This window comes from Oryctolagus cuniculus, chromosome 1, assembly GCF_051225735.1.
Source record: "Oryctolagus cuniculus isolate XC-2025 breed Fujian yellow rabbit chromosome 1, ASM5122573v1, whole genome shotgun sequence".
NCBI classification, from domain to species: domain Eukaryota; kingdom Metazoa; phylum Chordata; class Mammalia; order Lagomorpha; family Leporidae; genus Oryctolagus; species Oryctolagus cuniculus.
This window is the reverse complement of record NC_142867.1, coordinates 104,313,920-104,332,748: the sequence shown is the minus strand read 5'-3', so window position 1 is coordinate 104,332,748 and position 18,829 is coordinate 104,313,920. Positions and strand designations below refer to the sequence as shown.

Genomic DNA, 18,829 nt, shown 5'->3' with positions numbered 1-18,829 from the left:
TGGAATTAAAACATCACATGCCTTAATAACAGCAATCTTGTCTTTCAAGTAATCAATACCAAATAATCTACATAAATCACATAAAAATTGTGGTGGATAACTAAAACACACTCGAATTTGATTATATGGGCCTTGGATTACAGTCAAAATATATAATGAAGTTCCTGTAGCTACTAATTCTTCAAAATAAAAGTCTATCTATTCCCTCATAAATTTCTCTACAATATTATTCACCATTTTTAAGTCCTTTTATTATTTTCAGGCAACAACATTTTGAGAACTCATGTGTACCAGTGGCTATGTGGAGAGAATAAAAACCTGTATTTAAGAGGTTTAGAATACAAATGAGCACACAGAGAAAACAGTTCTTTGTGCAAAGCAAGCAAGTATATCCTTGTAGATTTACTCATGAAGAAAAAAGATACCAGAGATGAATGCTAAGAATACAGCTCAGCTCATACAGGTAAGTTTAATAATCAGGAACAAAATGAATCAATTAGGAAAAACTGTACATAAGAAATGCTTTGCAGTGGTAGATCAATGTCATTTTCACTACTTTAACAAGCACAAAATACGTGATGACTCTGTGTTCTTCTGAGCTAAAATCATTCAAGTAGCCCTAAGGTCTGGAAATCCAGACAAATGTATACAAGTAGTTTACCGATATTCCAGGATGAGTTCAATGTGTTTTCCCCACCAGAAATCATAGCTCAGCAAGTTGTGCAAACTGCAATGAACTATGGGCACTAAAGCAGCATCTCCAACAATCTTTGTCCACCTATCTGCAACGCACGGGCTCAGATGACGTCTATGCCTAATTTTCACTGAATGAACGTGTGCCTTTTGCACACTCTAGAAGGCCCAATCAAGGGAATGCAATCTATTAAATATTTTGGGTTGGGCATTGTGACACAGCAGCCATAGAGCCACTGCTTGGGATACTCACATCTCTTATCAGAGTGACAGGATTCGAGTCCCTCTCTGCTTCCAATTCGGCTTTCTGCTAATGCATATTCTGGGAGGCAGCAGGGAACCTCTCAAGTACTTAGGTCCCTGCCACTCACATGGGAAACCTGGATGGAGTGCCTGACTCCTGGCTTTGGTGTGGCCCAGCCCCAGGCATTGCAAGCACTTGGGAGTGAACCACCAGATGCACTTGGTCACACACACTCTCTCTCTCTCTCTCTAGGTTGCTCTGCCTTTCCAATACATAAAATAAATAAATAAAAGCCTAAAATAAACAGTGTTTATTAAAAAATAAAGTCTATAGACTGTCTCCAGACTTGTGTGGTCATCTGTGTATTTTTTTTTTCAAGATTTGTTTTTTATTTATTTGAAAGGCTGAGTTACAGAGAAAGGAAGAGAGACAGAGAGAAATAGATTTTCCATCCACTGGTTCACTCCCTAAATGGTTGTAACGGCCAGGGGTAGGGCCAGGCCAAAGTCAGGAGCCCAGAGCTTTTCTTGGGTCTCCCATATAGGTACAGGGGCCCAAGCACTTGGGCCATCTTCCACTGCTTTTCCCAGGCCATTAGCAGGTAGCAGGGTCAGAAGTGGAGCAGCTGGGACTAGAACCACTGCCCATACGGGATGCCGGTATCGCAGAAGACAGAGGCTTAACCTGCACCACCACAATGCCAGCCCCAGAATTTTATATTTTATAGGATTCACCTGCTGTTAGGTGAATCTTATAACATTTTTATCATTTCTATGATACCAAGAAAAGATGATACTAAAAATGAGATAATGGAAAAAACAACAGAAATAGATTCCTTTTACTTTCTAATAATTCCACCTTAAATATTTCTCTAAAAATGAAGTGATTTTTAATTTACAGATAAAGGACTTATTAGGTTATATTTAGGATACACTACAAGTTTGGTTTTAAAACAGCTCTAACAAGGATTTCAACAAATCAGGAACCCCAGGACACTGTCTGGAAGTGCAACAATTATGTGACAACTGCTTAATATTCCAAGGGATTACGGTCTTGTTCAAATACGGAAAGAAATTCGTCTTTCTACGGAGCTACTCCCTCAGAGCTACTCTCCTTTATAGACAACAATGTTATTGTCAGTTTCGTACACTTTCACTTTATAAAGAACTCCCACGGGAAGAAGTTTCTGGAGGTTTTCCCAGATATAAACAGCTACATTTTCTGTTGTGCTGTAGGAAAAGAAAAAAAAAGATAGAAATTCAAAATGCAAATAAACAAAATTTACAGAGAACAGAAATTCTAGTTTTGAAAGAGAGCATTAAACAAAAACTTCAGAAACCACATAGCAATCAATGAAACGTTCAAAGTCAATTCTTCTCTCTCTCCATGTAAGGCAGGTCCGTGACACCCACCTCACAACACCTGTGAAGTACGGCACATCCAGGTCCAGATTCTTATGGTCCAGGGGCTTCAGAATCGCCTCCTAGGGACAGAGGGGAAAATCACTGAGTCTCTTTTGGACCCAAATCCCCAGGTGTTCCACCCACGCTTCTAAACCTCACTCTGTCATTTCACTACCAACTCAACACTTGTTAAATATCATACCCGTGACTTACAAAGCCATCTTAGAAAGTTTACAGTTATCAGATAAAGACAAGCCCAGCTCTCTGTAATGATTAGTCATCCTCGCCACTGAATTGAAAGAGGTGAGACACCCAAGAGTAGAGGAGCACTCCTGGTTCTTTCTTATAAGACATCGTACTTCGGAATCAGTTGAACACTTCCTGAATTCTGTCCAAAAAGTTACCAGGAACACTTTTCCATAACAGTCTCCCTTACGGGACAATGGACAAAGATCCAAAGAGCGTCACTTGTATGGAGCTGATCCACAACTACTACTATACTCCAGAACGACCTCTAAATGTCTGCTAGAAGAATGACTTAAGAATGATCTTGGGGCTCTTAGAAGAATCAATATACATATGGAAAGACCACTACTTCTTAATGCTTAGTTACACTGACAATGCTTCCCTTGTCCCGAGCAGACTGTAACTGCCATATTGTTTCTAGGTTTTTACTTTCAGCTATCCTAGAGTCTAAGCATTTGTGAAGCAATCTAGCTTTCCTTGTGATATGGTTTCAAGAAAGGTATGTTAACAATGATAGTAGTAGGAATTTCTTCAGCAAAACTAGAATCATTAAAAAAAAAAAAAAGCAAGCCCTAGATCAAACAGTTTCTAAAATAGATCAAATGAAGGACATTCCACATGGGTATTGAGCAAATCTCTTCAGCTCCAGTCCCAACTCTTCCACTGGAGCCTCTTCCACAGGGCCCTTTCTACCCTCCTTCTGGCCGCCATGGTGAGCCACTTTTACTGAGGATGGTGTGTGGTGTCCTCAGGCCAATAAAAGTGGGGAAAAGCAGAGAATCCCTCCTCTGCATTCAATCACATGTTTGTTGAGACCTCTCATATTGTCACCCTGCATATACAACACTTTGTATATACAAATTCTATGTCCCCAAGAAACAAAAAAATCCTGTCTTCATAACTTTCCTAAAGAATTGTGTTCACTCATTCCCTTGCCCATTTATTCAGCTAACAGTTAATGAACACTTACTATCCTTTACCTCCTAGAAAAAGTAATGTACAGGCTCTAGGGGCTACCTCTAATTCACCTTTGCGTTCCTAGTACTTTGCTCAGAAACTGATACAAAGTAGGCAAGTTGAATATATGGATAGGTAATATGAAAGAAGTAATGATTATTAATAAAATCATTTTTATGGAACAACATTAGAGTGCCTGGGTTCAAGTCCTGGCTCTGCTTCCTATTCAGCTTCTTAGTAACGAGCATCTTGGGAGGCAGGTGATGGCTCAAAGTACTTGGGGTTTTGCCATCCAGGTAGGAGACCCAAAATGAGTTCCAGGCTCGTGGCTTCAACCTTGCCAAGCCTTGGCTATTGTACCATTTAAGGAGTAAATTATCAGATGGAAGATTTCTGTCAGTCTCTGTCTCTCTGCCTTTCAAAAGAAAAAAAAAGACCTAAAAGGAAAGAAATCTACTGCAGACATCCTGGGGCAAGTCAGTTAATTGTTCTCATTTCTCAATCTCAATCTATGGAATGAAGAAGCTGGTGCAGATAATCTCTAAAGTCTCATTTTGCAAGAATTCTACAACAACACAATTGGTGAGTTCTTTACTGAGCACTTTTCTACATGTTTTCTCGGTGATAAACTGCTCCTGTGATATTAAAATAAAGCCAGAGTGAATGAAAAGGGGAGGGGGGTGTTAAAATCTATGACAAAGACACAAGGAATATTTAGATAAGGAACAGAAAGCTTCAAAGAGAAGGTTAGGTCTTAAAAGACGGGTAGAATTTGTCAAATGGAGGAAATCTGGATATTCCAACAAGGAACACAGGGCAAGCACATTACTCTGACTTAACTGTGAATCACCTCCAGTAAGTCACCCAACCATGCTAGGAGCCCACGAGAATAGTTCCTCCAGCTACTCCCCAGTTCCCACACTCAAGTCTACACATGAGGTCATGGAACCTCAAAAGACAACTGAACTGGCTGGGGAGGTGAAAAGGGGGCCCCCAAACACTACTTCAGGGATGGCACTTAGTAAGTACTTAGGATGGCATTACCTCCATGTATTTCTTGAGTTCAGTCAGATTCATAACCATTCCCGTAACGGGATCAATCTGAAGAATAAAACGAGGTGAATGTTACTTTAAAAGGCTCTCCATATTTAAACTCCCGGCAAATCATTACAGGCTGTGCAATATGCAGAGGCTGTGCCCACAGTGGCCTTGGTCCCAAGAGAAACCATCTCAGCACAGAAGCACCACGTACTTCAGGCACCCTGTTCATCAGACAGCTCTTCTACCCGTCACGATCAGCACACAGAAGACAGCACTGGGGAGAGGAGGGCCTGGAATGGAAGCAGCTCACCACGCACAAAGGCCAACAATGAAGCAATACTGATTGGAAGATTAGTTCTCAATAGAGAATCCACCGCGTTGGCTGAAAGAGGGCCCAGCAATACGCACACACCACACAAATATTTTCAGCACGTACCTCTCCATGTACTGTCACCACAACTACGGAAGAGAAAACAAAACACCGAAAAACCAGCATGACTTTCAACAGATTAACATCACAGCACAGTCAGCAACATAAAGAATTAGATCCTTGCCCCCCACCCCAAAGCAAGACTTACATTTTCTTTTAGTTAAAAACTTTTCATCAACCAAAACAAAACTCAACCAAGACAGAAGAGCTTAGTAGGTGCTTAGCTAATCAGAGGAAACTGGCCAAGGTCAAGAAGGGCATAAATTCTGCTCATGCTGTGGAGGCGCCAGGGAGGACAGGGATGCTTCTGGAGCTCGGACGAGGAACGTAGAAAACACGCAGCGCAGACAAGCTATGCACCGAACTAGTCCAGTTCTGGGCCGCACTTCCTTTTCGTTTTCTTTTTAAGTTTTTAGCATTTATTCAGTGTGAGAAATACACAGGAAAGGGAGGGCTTCGGTTAAGGGAAGAGAGGAGTTTAGAAGCCTAAGCTGGGTCCAGCCAGAGAGCAGGCCAGAAGCCACATGGAGCACAGCGTGCAGTTAGGAGTAGCCATACATAGTGTAGCAGGTGGGCAGGAAGGCAGAGAGGCCAGCCAGACAGCCACGCCCAGAGACGCGGGACAATAAGAGGGGTTGGGCCATACTTTCTGAGAAAGCAAAACCTACTGTTAGGCCTTAAACTCATCTCCTTACTCACATGAACATATACACAGTTCACTGTAACGCTCTGTAAATTAACAAGCACTTCTATGAACTATTTGAAAAATTCTGATGACCAGAGCTTTACAAACTAGCAAGTTTTACAAATGATTTTTTTCAGCTCTACACAGACACCATCAGGTACTGCATGGTAAGTGAGTGCACTGAGATTGAACGGTATTACAGATAAAGGAAGGATCAGGAACCAAGCCAGATACCCTGATCCTCTGACATCCTGTCTGGTCTGGTTCTGTCAGCACACCCACACTGTTACACTCTGTGGCTCCCACGGCTGCTAGTTGCAGCATCCACTATATCTCAAAAAAACTTTTTTTTTTTTAAATCCCTACACAAATTACTTCCTTGGAACACTGGCAAAGTTTCTGATCCAACCACTTTTCTGCCACACAGTACATTTCTTGGAAATATTCCCTTTTGTCAGTCAATATTTACTCAAAGAACATAATCTAATTGTAATATTAGCTTCAGCCATACCTAATCAGAAGAAAACACACGGTCAAAAAACATTTTTTAATACACACTCTACGCCCAGGGAAAGAAGTCTTTATACCATTCATTGTGCTGGACACAGCCCACCAAGGCCACAGATCCTTCACTGTGAAGGCTCCAAGCATTCTCACTCCGCTGTACTCACCCCGCCCGGATCTGCGAACACCTTTTGCTCTTACTGAAGGGCTACACTTTCATCAGCCTTTTGCTCACCTTTGTAATTGTGTCCATGGCCGTTGGGATTGTTGCATTTCCCAAACAGTTTCAAGTTTTCTTCATTACTCAGAGAGTTGCTGACCAAAAAAAAAAAAAAAAAAAAAATGACACATTCAGTCCCGCAGTTCCCTTCTCTGTTCCCTGTATTTATCATCTGCTCTAGTCTTTAGAAAAGTTTTTCAATTTATTGCTTTAGCTCACCAAGTGGGGAGTCATAAATCATTTTGATTTCATTCCCCAGCTATATGTCACGAACCAGCGTATGCTCCCTAATTAGACTACTGCACTGTACGAATTAGTATGAGCAAATCTTCAATTCAACCCCCCTTTCCCACAGCAAATTCCTACAGCTGATCTACACATGGTTCGCCTTGTTGCATTTCAGTTAACACTGAGTACCTACTATGTAAAAGGCAGGTGCAGAAGGAAACAAAAGCACCTAATGATAAATACAAGATTTTGTCTTCAAGCCAAAAACTCTCATTTCTCTTGGAAAAAAAATTACAGGAGCAAAATCTCCTCTTTAATGATCTCTCTCTACTATGTTACAACTATTGCCTACTGAAAATTTCATCACTCCATTGAGGATTTCAAATTAAGTGAAATTTTTAAAACACAACATTTAGCCGGTGCCGCGGCTCACTAGGCTAATCCTCCGCCTTGCGGCGCCGGCACACCGGGTTCTAGTCCCGGTTGGGGCACCGGATTCTGTCCCGGCTGCCCCTCTTCCAGGCCAGCTCTCTGCTGTGGCCCGGGAGTGCAGTGGAGGATGGCCCAGGTGCTTGGGCCCTGCACCCCATGGGAGACCAGGAAAAGCACCTGGCTCCTGGCTCCTGCCATCGGATCAGCACGGTGCGCCGGCCGCAGCGCGCCAGCCGCGGCGGCCATTGGAGGGTGAACCAACGGCAAAGGAAGACCTTTCTCTCTGTCTCTCTCTCTCACTGTCCACTCTGCCTGTCAAAAAAAAAAAAAAAAAAAAAAAACACAACATTTAGCTGTTGTTCCAGAGAGAAAACGATTTCCTGAGTGAATTTAAAACATTTTTTGCTATTTGTTGTATTTATTTGAAAGGCAAAGAGACAGAGAGAGACAAAAACAGATCTCCCATTCACAGTTACCTCCCCAAGTACTTGAGCCATCACCTGTTGCCTCCCAGGGTATGCATTAGCAGGAAGCTGGAATCAGGAGTAGAGTCTCGGCTTGAACAAGGCACCTCAAAATGGATGTGGGCATCCCAAGTGGTGGCTTAACCACTGCCCCAAATCCCTGCTCCCTACTGAATGGACTCGTACCTATCACCCAGTGAGCTTCATGTGTTCTATGGGGCCTGACCACTCTGTCATGTTTGAGCTTCCCCTCTTTCATTTAGAGATAAACTTTATTATTCCTACCTCCTCCTACTTTTCATAGAGTGCTACAGTTCACAAAGCTTTAGCACAAAATCCTCTCACTGTACTCCCCACAAAATGGGTCAGAATGCAAACTCCAAACAGGGGCAGTGACAAGCTGTGTGGATCACACTAGCATTCCTGTTACCTAGCACAAGGGTTCACAAGCATGAAACAAACCCTTGTCCAGGGAGTGAATGGATGACTCCTGTTACAGAAATATGACGGAAGAGGCCAGTGCTGTGGTGAATAGGGTAAAGCTGCCACCTACAGTGCTGGCATCCCAACCAGACAGCTCCACTTCCGGTCCAGTTCCCTACTAATGCGCCTGGGAAAGCAGCAAGATGGCTCAAGTGCTTGGGCCTGCACCCACATGGGAGACCGGAAGAAGCTTTCAGCTCCTGGCTCCTGACTTCGGATTGGCCTAGCTCCAGCTGTTGAGGCCATTTGGGGAGGGAACCAGCCCATGGAGGTGCTCGCTCTCTTGCTCTCTGTAACTCTACCTTTCAAATAAATCTTTTAAAAAAGAAATGACAGAAATAATTATCCTCATTTCTCAGACAAGAAAAATGGGGGCTGAAAGTGGAGCTTGCTAGTGAGCACTAAAACTCTCCTCAACTCTTAAGTAAGGGGGGGGGGGGGGACACATCCCGTGACTCCTCTGCTTTCCATTCAGCTTCCTGCTAATGCACGCTCTGGAGGCAGCAGGTGATGCAAGTCCTTAGGTCCCCACAGGAACGTTGGGTCCAGGGGTGGAGGGCCTGGCTCCTGGCTCTGGCCTGGCTCAGCCCTGGCTGTTGCAGACATTTGAGGAGTGAACCAGCGGATGGAAGGGGCTCCCTTGCTCGCGCTGTGTGTGTGTTTCAAACAAAATGAAAATAAAATCAAACTTGCCTAGGGTTCAAATCTCAACTGCGCTGCAGGTTTAGGAAACTGAATATATAAGCTCATATTAAATCCGTGTAATTAATGCCGTGTAATAAATGCCGTGTAATTAATTCTCCTCGACGCACAGTAGCTGTGCTCATGACATATTTTGGCCAACTTGTCAGGTACAGGGTGATCTGGGCGAGGTTAACTCGCTGAACTTCACAGCCGCCCTCTGAGAGAGGCACTAAAGCCCCCGCCTCCAGAACCCAGGGCGCCCCCCTAGTCAGCATGCCCGGTTACCCAGCAGACCCCTCGGTCTGCTCTAGCGCCGGGCCACGTCACTGAGCCACCACCCCGCGGTCGGCGCGGCCCCACGCAAGGCCTCGGGCGCGCGCACGTAGGCACGCCTCCCGGCCCCGCCCCCAGAACGCTCTCCGGCGGGACCAGTGCCCGCCTCTGGCCACCTGTGGGGCCCTCCCCACCTGTGCAGCCGGTGGCTCGCGCTGAAGGAGACCAAGCGGGACACCCGCGCCCAGCGGCGACCGCCCGAGCCCGCCGTGCTCATGGTCTTCCAGGCCCACGCCCTCAGCCGGCGCCGCTTCCCTCTGCGGCTGCGCAGTGCGGGCTCGTGCTGTCCCCGGAAGCGCGCCCCGGTTTGGGCTGCAGCCAATCCCGGCCTGGGGAGTTCTCCGCCCGCCTGGCCGCGTCCCTCGCGCGCGCGCTCGCTCTCTCCGAGTAGCGGGAGTTCGATGAGTTAGGCAAACCTTGGAGCGCGCAGACAGCGTGGGTGGGGACTTGGCGTCCTGAGACCACGCCATGCGGTTAGGGCCGCCGTGGGTACGCGGTGGGTCCTCGAGTGACCTCGTTGAACTTCCTCTCCCGCTCCTGGAAAGCCTTGGCTCAGTTAAAATGGAAGACTCCGGACGCTGCCTGCTCTTACCAGGTGCATCCTAGGACCACCGTCTACTTACAGCATAAAAGGGGCAGGAATTTGAGAGCGCCCGTAGGACCACGTGGCGTTCCCTCTCGTTGGACTGGTACTGAGTCCAACTAAGGGGACTCCTAAAGCCGTCCTCACCACCCCCCAGTGTGCATGGACCCCAGGTATCCCTATGGGTTGGTATAGTGTGAACACGCAACCATCAACACGTGTAAGCATCTCTCTGGCCAGTGAAGACACCCTGGAAGGAGAAGATCCCGTTTCCTCACATCTACTCACGAAGAAGGTTCACAACGTGTCCCCTCTTGCTTCCATTCATTCTTTGATTAAGTATTTATTACACACCTACCATGTGGCTGGCACTGCAGCAGGCCCTGGGGAGGAGAACTTGGCATTGTCCATGACAAAAAAAAAAATCAAATGAAGAGCAGGATAAGTCGTTTCTTGTGCATTAAGGAATGGAAAATAAAATCATGGGAGTGGTAGAAATATAAGGACTGGAAAGTGAGAGATATGGGGGCTACCTTGCCAGCACATGTCCATCTGGGAACTTTATAGCGACTCTTAATAGAAGCCAGCCTTCTGAGATAAAGGAGCGAGCACAAAGCTAGTAAGTGTTGTATGAGTGAAGTGGGGACTACATCTAAATGGCTCTGATCTCAAAGCACGGAATGCTAGGAGGACTATTGTTTGCTTATCTTCTTCAAGAACTTTGCAGAAGGCAGGGCCAAGACAGAATTCACTGGTGATTTCTCTGAATTGTTTCCTATCTCTAGCTACACACACAGGGTCTTCAAAAGTTAATAGAAAATGGAGATTATGAAAATGAAAAAAAAGCATGAATTTTAAAATTTTTTCTACCAATTATCTTTTAATTCTATTTTTCCACAAACTTTTTAAAGTACCCTCATATTGTTTGTTGTGCATTAAATTATTAATGTCATGTAGACAAACATTTTCAGGTATTTGTCTCATGTCCCTCATTGGGTTATTTTTAAAAAGACCTTTAAACAATTATAAACCTGGGGCCAGCACTATGGTTCAGGTTAATCCATGGCCTGCAGCACTGGTATTCCATATAGGCACCAGTTCAAGTCCCGGCTGCTCCACTTCTGATCCAGCTCCTTGCTAATATGCCTGGGAAATCAGCAGAAGATGGTCCAAGTCCTTGGGCCCCTGCACCCACGTGGGAGAACTGGATAAAGCTCCTGGTTTCGATATGGCCCAGCTGTGGCCATTGTGGCCATTTCAGGAGTGAACCAGCAGTTGGAAGATCTCTCTCTCTGTCTCTGCCTCTCTCCCTCTGTAAGCCTGCCTTTCAAATAAATAAATAGAGTTATAAACTTTTATAGATTGTTGAGATAGATACTGCTTCATTCCTCTCACTTAATAGATAAGAAAACACAGGCCCAGATAAACGAATTATTTATCCAGGGTCACTCAGAATAGAAACAATATTTCCAAAGAATTGATTATATTAGATAAATATTGTCTAGAAACCATTGTTACACAAACATTTCTCATTCCAAAAACAGTTTAAAGAATCAGAAGGTGAAAGGACAGAAGATATTTCTAAGAAGTTGCTTAGTCTCCTACTAAAATATTTCATTGCATATGCAGAGTTCTTATGCTAAGTTGTCTTATTAAAGGTAATCCTATTTAAAGATACTCACCAATTTCACTCTCTGGTCATCACTGATCATTTATGGGTTATGGATTGAACTGTGTCCCCCTAAGAAAAATTCCTATGCTGAAGTCCTAACCCGAAGTACCTGAGAATGTAACTTTATTTGGAAATAGTTCAGTCAGGAGGCAAGGGTGTTACTGAAAGGAAAGGGAACAAAGGATTTTGAGGGTGTGGGCAGGAGTGTGGTTTAAGTGGCAGCTGAAGGTAGCTGCTTCTGGCTATTGGTGAAAACTGGTGAGGTTTAGAAATATAGAGATTATGTGGTCTCTAGTGCCACCTGTTGCCCAATTACTGGCTTTTCATCAGTCCCTGAAGAGCTACACACCTGAAGACAAAATGCCTGATTAGTGATATCCCTCAAAACAGCCTCCACTCAAGGCTGAGCTGGGGAAGGGGGAGTGGTTGTGGGTGGTCTGCAGGAGCTTGGTGCAGTTGCAGTAGTGTCTGCTGTAAACAGCCAGTTTAGAAGCCTCCAGGGGTAAAGATGGCTGTGATGGAAAGGAGAAGATGTCTATGAGACCAGTACTCCAAGTCTGAACTTGCTTGTGCTCTCCCAGGACCTCTGTTACCTTACAGTCTGATGGTGGCAATGACCCAGTTTTAGTTTCTCTTTATGCATACTTACTATTATCTAAAGAAAGATATAGCCAATAAATGTACATTGATACTCTGTCAACAGGTTGTATCAACATTTGCTTAATGATTTCTAGGAAAAGCCTCAAGAAAAGATAAAACCATAGTCGTCTCATGAATTCTGTTTTTAATAGTAATGTAAAAATCAAACGGTTTGGAAGGTTATGATGCCCTTTTTTCTCTCTTTTGTACAAAGCGTACTGATTTTAAATCTGGTTCTTGTGGTTATCCCATCAGATGGGTATGAAGGTGCCATGGAATCCATAGGGTATTTGCACAGGTACCTCTGCTCTGCCCAGTTCTTCAAAGTTCTTGGCATCCAAGACTAGGAGGAAATTGCTTTCATTCTAGAAAAGGAAAGACAATACTGAAAACTCCTCTTTTTTTCATGGAAAATCTGTCTCTTCTACTGGACTACAAAATTCCTAAAGGAGAAACTATGTCTTACCTAGCACAGGATCTCACCTGTCTAACTCATGAAATGTTTGCACAATGATAAACTGGAATGAAAAGGAAATTATGGCTGAACAGATTTATACCTAAAGAAATTAAGTTGCCTATATCAGTGACCTTCATAGGAACTCTTTGATTAATGATCCTTATACTTGCTCCTTCCCAATCACCTAAGAAACATTTCCAACTTAGAAATACCTCCATTTTGTGTTACTTTGGAACTGTTCAAAGGGCAGTATTGCAAGACAGACTGAGATCTGTCCTGATCTAATTACAGGAGTGCCAAGTGCATCACGAGGCCTAACTCTTCCCAAGTCCATGCAGACATTGCTAACTGATCACAGCACTTGTCCCACTGAATTCCTAGAAGGCCTCTGACTCCTACACCCAAGGCAGCCACGAATAATAAATAATGAATATATTCATTTGGACCAAAATCTGTGCTCAAGGTGAATGTATTTGCCCCCAACAAAAATTCAGATGGTAAGTAACATTATTGAGACACTAGGTCAGGCTTATGGCCTTGGACTTTGAAGTCCATTGATTGAAATCATCACAGAGGGTGATATGAACATTACCTAGAAGCCAAAGCATGTAGATTTAAAGACTGGTTTTACCACTATGAGATCTGCTGCAAGTCTCTTTCAACCTCTTTAAGTTAAAATTCCATGTGTGTAAAAACAGTATCCCACAAAGTTGTTTTGATGACTAAATAATGATGAAAGTAGTTTGTAAATAACAAATTCCTATGCAAATGCAAATTAGTATTATGGTCCTACAAATAAAATTTTAAAACAATAATACAATACAGATTATAATAAAGAAGTAAATAGTAAGGAGAGGAAGTGAAGGGTACCATATTGGAATTAAGTAAACTATTAACAGCATCACTAAATAGAACCCTCAAGTGGCTTTACTGCTACTTTTCTCCCTGATTAGTGACGGCCAGGAATAACTGATCAATTGATTTACCTGGTTGGGAGTGATCACCACAGAAAGAACCACCCCATCATCTTCTTCAATGGCTCCTGGTACTGGCACAAAAATAGGTTCTGAGGGATAAAAGCCATCTTTTCTCCAAACCTGCAAGGTTCCCCAAAAAGAGTATATGATCATAAGACCAGTTGTGATCAGGAAGATTTCTGTAGCTTTTGTCACTCCCAGCATGAATTTAGCTATCAATAGAATAATCCAGCATAACATCAGGCTAAGTGAGTTGAATGGGATGAGGGAGGTTTCCAATTCGAGATTCCATCACCACCTAACACAATTTATGTAATTATAATTTCCCAACAATCTCAACTTACAGTTTCTCCCAAAATAACATTATTTTTCTGGGCTCTGGATTCATTTAGATTCTCCAGAGGGAACATACTTCCAACTTAGTGATTCTGTGGTTCTTAATCTTAATAAAAGATGGCTGAGCTACTTAAATAATCCTACGAGTTACCTTAAACCAAACAGTAACTAATTCAAAGAGCAGAAGAGGTCTTTGAAAAGTTCAGAAAGGGAAAGATATTTTAATCACCTTCAGTGTCTTGTTCACCACATCCACCTTGATCAGAGAATCCCCCACCAAATGCCGAAAACCACAGCCATAGAAGAAACGATACTTTTTGCCACTGAATTTTCCATAGTTGATCTGGGGAAACTCAATGCCTCCTTCCTCCATTAGGTCCTTGTGATGCAGACTTTCATGAGAGCACCAAATCTAAGAGATGCCAAAAGGATTTGCTTATTTGCTTAATTCTTGCTTATTTTCTTCTATGTAGGTCAGTGAGAGAACTAATATCCTATAAGAATTTTTAACAGGGCTTGGAAACTGAGATTCTAAATGATTTTTTAAAAATTATTCTTTCATCATGTATATGAATGCATAAAATACTATCATGAGGGTGAGCAACTGACCTAGCAATTAAGATGCCTACATCCTGTATCACAGTACATGGATTCAAGTCCTGGATCCAGCTCCCAATTCCACCTTCTCAGCAGATGATGGCTCAAGTAGTTGGGTTCTGCCACCCACATGGGAGCCTGGGGGTGAATTCCTGGATCTTAGCTCTTAGCTTCTGCTTTTAGCCTGGCCTGGCCCTAGGCATTGTGGGCATTTGGGAAGTGAACTAGTAAATTGGAGTACTCTCTCATGCTTCCCCTCCCCCTTAAACAATTATTAAAAAAATAATTTAGAAGATATGAAAACAAAAATTAGGTTTTGTAACCACTCATAGAATGACATAAGAGATGAAAATGAGCTTTTTATTCTACCAAAGCTAAGAAACTGACAGCTTTACAACAATATGCTTACTCAAATTACCTAAAAGATGGGGACAGTCAAGGCCAATCTGAAATGCTTAGACATCCCACAACCATTAGAAAGTTGCATTTGTCTGTTTCAAAACAAACAAAACAAAGTAAATAGTAAACACAGTGCTCCTTCCCATCCAGGTTCTGTGATTCTTGTTATCTGAATGCTACAAAGCCTACTGAGCATGAAACACTGTAGGGAACACCCAATGGATGAAGCAACCCCACTGAAGTTCAAAGTCTTTGTCTAACGTCCATTCATAGCATACCTTTCCGTCAGCCTGTTTCACAGCACTGGCTGAAGAATAGGTCAACGGACTGAGGTTCTTCCCCTCAGGGGCATTTATACTGACATTTAAAGGCAAAACAAACCTTCGAGGGAAAGATCTGGCTACTGAATTATAGACCTGTTGAGAGAAAAATGAAGCAGATGGTAAAAATTGTCATTCATAGGATAACAGCATGTCCTAACCAGTTAGAGCTGATCAACATTATTGGCATTCTTTGTAATTACATAAATGATAATTTCCATTTATTAAGTATTTGTTGGGTACCTACTTTAGGCCAAGCACTGTTTTTGAAATGGAGATACAGTGGTGAACAAAGTAAACTCTTTACCCTCATGTAATTTATATTTTAGTAATAAAAGAATCATAATAAGCAAACAGAAAAATTAGAAAATATTTGTTACTTAATTAGCATCAAATAAAAGATTAACTACATAACCAAAGATCTAAAGGATCGAAAAGGCACTCTCTTTTTAGGTTTTTTTTTTAAAGATTTATTTATTTTATTTGAAAGGCAGAATTACAGAGAGGGGGAGGGAGAGGCAGAGAGAGAGAGAGGGAGAGAGAGAGAGAGGGAGAGAGAGAGAGGGATCTTCCATCGCCTGGTTCACTCCCTAGGAGGCCATGACGGCTGGAGCTGGGCCAGTCTGAAGCCAGGAGCTTTTTCTGGGTCTCCCATGTGGGTGCAGGGGCCCAAGGACTTGGGCCATCTTCCACTGCTTTCCCAGGTGCATTAGCAGGGAGCTAGATTGGAAGTGGAACAGCTGGGACTCAACTGATGCCCATATGGGATGCCGGTGCTGCAGACGGCAGCTTAATTCACTATGCCACAGCGCCAGTGCACTCTTCAGGTTTGATCAGAATAGATGTTGTGCAGAAGAGGATCAACTTAGCAGGCCTGGGTTGTTCAACCCCTGCACACTTTCTAGAAGTTTTCATGACTTACCCTTGGTGGCTCTTGGGATGCTCGGTCTGGTAAGAGTGTTGGTGCATGTGTGAGGCCTTGAGTTACACTCCACCAGTTTATCCAGTTTATACTAACAATGACTTACAGAGAACACCCAGGCTCCCTTGGGAGCCTGAAACATCAGGCTGAGTTTATTAAAGGATGTTCTTCAAGCAGGAGAAAATATTTCAGTAAAAAGCTCAAAGAGTCAAAAGGAACTAACAGCATTAAACAAGGTATAGGTGTAGGCAAATGGGGTACTATGAATAATTGTGAATGCATAAAACAAAAATAACAATGCCTTGTCAGATTTAATAGAGAATTAAAATGTGTAAGAACAGTAGCATATAAATCAGAAGTAAAAGAAATGGAGTTAAAGTGTTGTAGAGTCCTTGTGTTGTCTACAAAAAAGTAAAAAATCAATTCGTAACATATTTTGATAAAACAAGGATGCATGTTGAACTTTCAAAAAATTGCTAAAGAATAATAAACTATGACTAACAAGCTAGTGAGCAGAGAGTAAGGTTTGGAGAAGGGGTGGAAATGAAATTATGAAATATATGCAACCAACCCAGAGAAGGCAAGAAAGGAAAACGAAACAGAAATTAACACTGATAGGAAGGAAATAGTAAGTGACGTATTGAAACCCCAATATACCAGCAATTGATTCACCTAATGTCCCAATTAATAGTCAAGAAGAAGCACAATAGATTTTTAAAAATATATCCTGCTTATAAAGTACACATTTAGAAAGAGTAAAAGTGAAAAGATAGAAAAGAGCATGTAAATACTAAGGAAAAAGTAGACTTCAGTGAGTGTTGTGACCCAGGTTAAGCTGCCTCTTGGGACATCCAAATTCCATATCAGAGCGCCTGATTAGAGTCTGACTCCTCTGCTTCCAATCCAGCTTCCATTTTGTTATTCCATCCAGGAAACTTAAGCATATACTTTTAATGTATTAGTATAATAAGGAGCTAATCACAGTGCTTCCAAACATGTATCTTGGCTGCCTTTACCATGCTTTTTATTTATTAGGTATTAAGTAAGTTACTTCAAATTATTTTTTAATAATAAATAAATGGCAAGGCTGTGTCTTCAATGCTTTAAAACTGGTCTCTCTCCTTTGCCAAAAAGGAGGCAGTTAATTCCAAAGGCAAAGCCAGATTCTGTCTAGTACAAGATTATTTTGATAACTCCTAAAAAGTCAGGGATGTTTACCTGGTCAAGGCCTTTTCCAGCTCTCCTGAGATTCTGTAGTTGGTAAACATCTAGGCTTTTTCCGTTATCTTGACAGCACATGTCAATTACAATACAGCCCTGGTCTTCAAAGGCGTTGATTTGATGAAAAGTAACAAAGGGTTCACTGTAGTACATCTCTGGAAGAAGCTATGTAGGAAGGGTGGGGGACACAAACAATGAAAAAGAAACTTCCCTTCCTTGCCTCTCCCCCTCCCCTTCCTGTTCCCCCCCTTTCCTTTCCATGTAAGGATTTCCCCCTACATGGCAGGTCAGTTCAGTGGTTGCAACAAAAAAGTAGAATCCAGAATGAAGGAGTAAATATGCTTTGACTTAAGCATCTTATCTCATACTGATCAGTGAACTGGGACTATTTGATATAAACCAACAGTTACAACTAATTTAAAAGTCCTTATGAAATATTGCACAATATTTAGAAAGATAAATATTCTAGACTCTGCATGGTTAAATAGAAAATACTGCTATTTAGCTAGCTTATGATAAAGGAATTACCCTCTCTTTGAAAAATGCACTCATTACTAAAGCTTTTTTTGCGTAATGAAGCTTAAGTAGAGTAAATTTAGGAGACTATGTCTTTAGGGAGGCAGAAAGTCAACAAATATGATAACGCTATCACTAATCAGATGTACAACAAGATATTCAACCAACATTTCTCTGATTTGGTGGGATTATCATATTCACTTATCAAGAGGTCTTAGAGGCCAGCGCCACGGCTCACTAGGCTAATCCTCCACCTGCGGCGCCGGCACCCCGGGTTCTAGTCCTGGTTGGGGCGCCGGTTCTGTCCCGGTTGCTCCTCTTCCAGTCCAGCTCTCTGCTGTAGCCCGGGAAGGCAGTGGAGGATGGCTCAAGTGCTTGGGCCCTGCACCCGCATGGGAGACCAGGAGGAAGCACCTGACTCCTGGCTTCGGATCAGCATAGCACACCGGCCGTAGCGGCCATTTGGGGGGTGAACCAACAGAGGGAAGACCTTTCTCTCTGTCTCTCTCTCTCTCTCTCTCTCTCTCATTCTCTAACTCTGCCTGTCAAAAAAAAAAAAAAAGAAAAAGAAAAAGGTCATAGAAGCAACTCATTAAAGTCTCATAGAAGTTACAGAGGATCTCTGCATGAACAGTATCTTCTTTTGCAATTATTATGAATTGGAAAAACCTATGCTCAGGTTTCTACGTGCCATTTTAATTGAATCAGACAATTAAAAAATGAAATCATTTCCCACAGTTCCCTAATAAGAAATAAGAAGAAGAAGAAGAAGAAAATCCTACTATACTAGTTACTAAGTAGCCAGCCCTACCTATAGAAGAGGGTAATATCTTTGATTAGGAGTGTCTTAGGCAAGTAACGTCCACTGAAGGTAAACAATAAACTACATGGAAATTTGCCTTTCTGTGCAACCACGTTCATGATAAATATACTCAAAATATGGCACCTGTCCAGTGTTTTTATCCACCACATGAAACCGTGTATTATACTGGGGTTCCCAGCTTATTCCATCTGAAATGGCTTTTCCCCGAATTTTAGAAGTGACAATTTTCCAAAGATTCATCTTCAGAGGTTGTTCAATGAAGATTATGTAGTTCCTTGTCATTCCTAAAAGGTTCCAGCAAACAATAAATAAAATATTAT

The 18,829-nt window shown here is 42.5% G+C and overlaps 2 protein-coding genes across 4 annotated transcripts in view; both read right to left on the bottom strand.

Annotated features, from left to right (window-relative positions):
• Positions 1–444: 444 nt before the first annotated feature.
• On the bottom strand, positions 445–9,426 carry PTS (6-pyruvoyltetrahydropterin synthase). 3 transcript variants are annotated; one of them, XM_070078329.2, is made up of 7 exons: positions 9,182–9,416; positions 6,439–6,518; positions 5,714–5,743; positions 5,021–5,043; positions 4,588–4,644; positions 2,350–2,420; positions 445–2,166 (listed from the first exon to the last, which is right to left on the bottom strand). In XM_070078329.2, exons 1-7 carry the CDS (start codon positions 9,262–9,264, stop codon positions 2,043–2,045), a joined length of 468 nt encoding a protein of 155 aa, XP_069934430.2. In that variant the 5' UTR covers positions 9,265–9,416; the 3' UTR covers positions 445–2,042. The 3 variants fall into 3 exon arrangements, with proteins under 3 accessions (XP_069934430.2, XP_008259579.3, XP_089190231.1); XM_008261357.5 differs by lacking the exon at positions 5,714–5,743 and having other exon boundaries at positions 9,182–9,426; XM_089334105.1 differs by lacking the exons at positions 5,021–5,043; positions 5,714–5,743 and having other exon boundaries at positions 9,182–9,373.
• A 2,643-nt stretch (positions 9,427–12,069) lies between these two features.
• The window catches only part of BCO2 (beta-carotene oxygenase 2), a 35,852-nt gene continuing 29,092 nt past the window's right edge, over positions 12,070–18,829 (bottom strand). Inside the window, exons 7-12 of the mRNA XM_008261401.5 lie at positions 18,633–18,793; positions 17,168–17,335; positions 14,986–15,123; positions 13,941–14,123; positions 13,385–13,495; positions 12,070–12,306 (exon numbers count right to left, since the gene is read on the bottom strand). Coding sequence (XP_008259623.4) covers positions 12,193–12,306; positions 13,385–13,495; positions 13,941–14,123; positions 14,986–15,123; positions 17,168–17,335; positions 18,633–18,793 — 875 coding nt within the window. The 3' untranslated portion in view covers positions 12,070–12,192. The remainder of the gene's footprint in view (positions 12,307–13,384; positions 13,496–13,940; positions 14,124–14,985; positions 15,124–17,167; positions 17,336–18,632; positions 18,794–18,829) is intronic.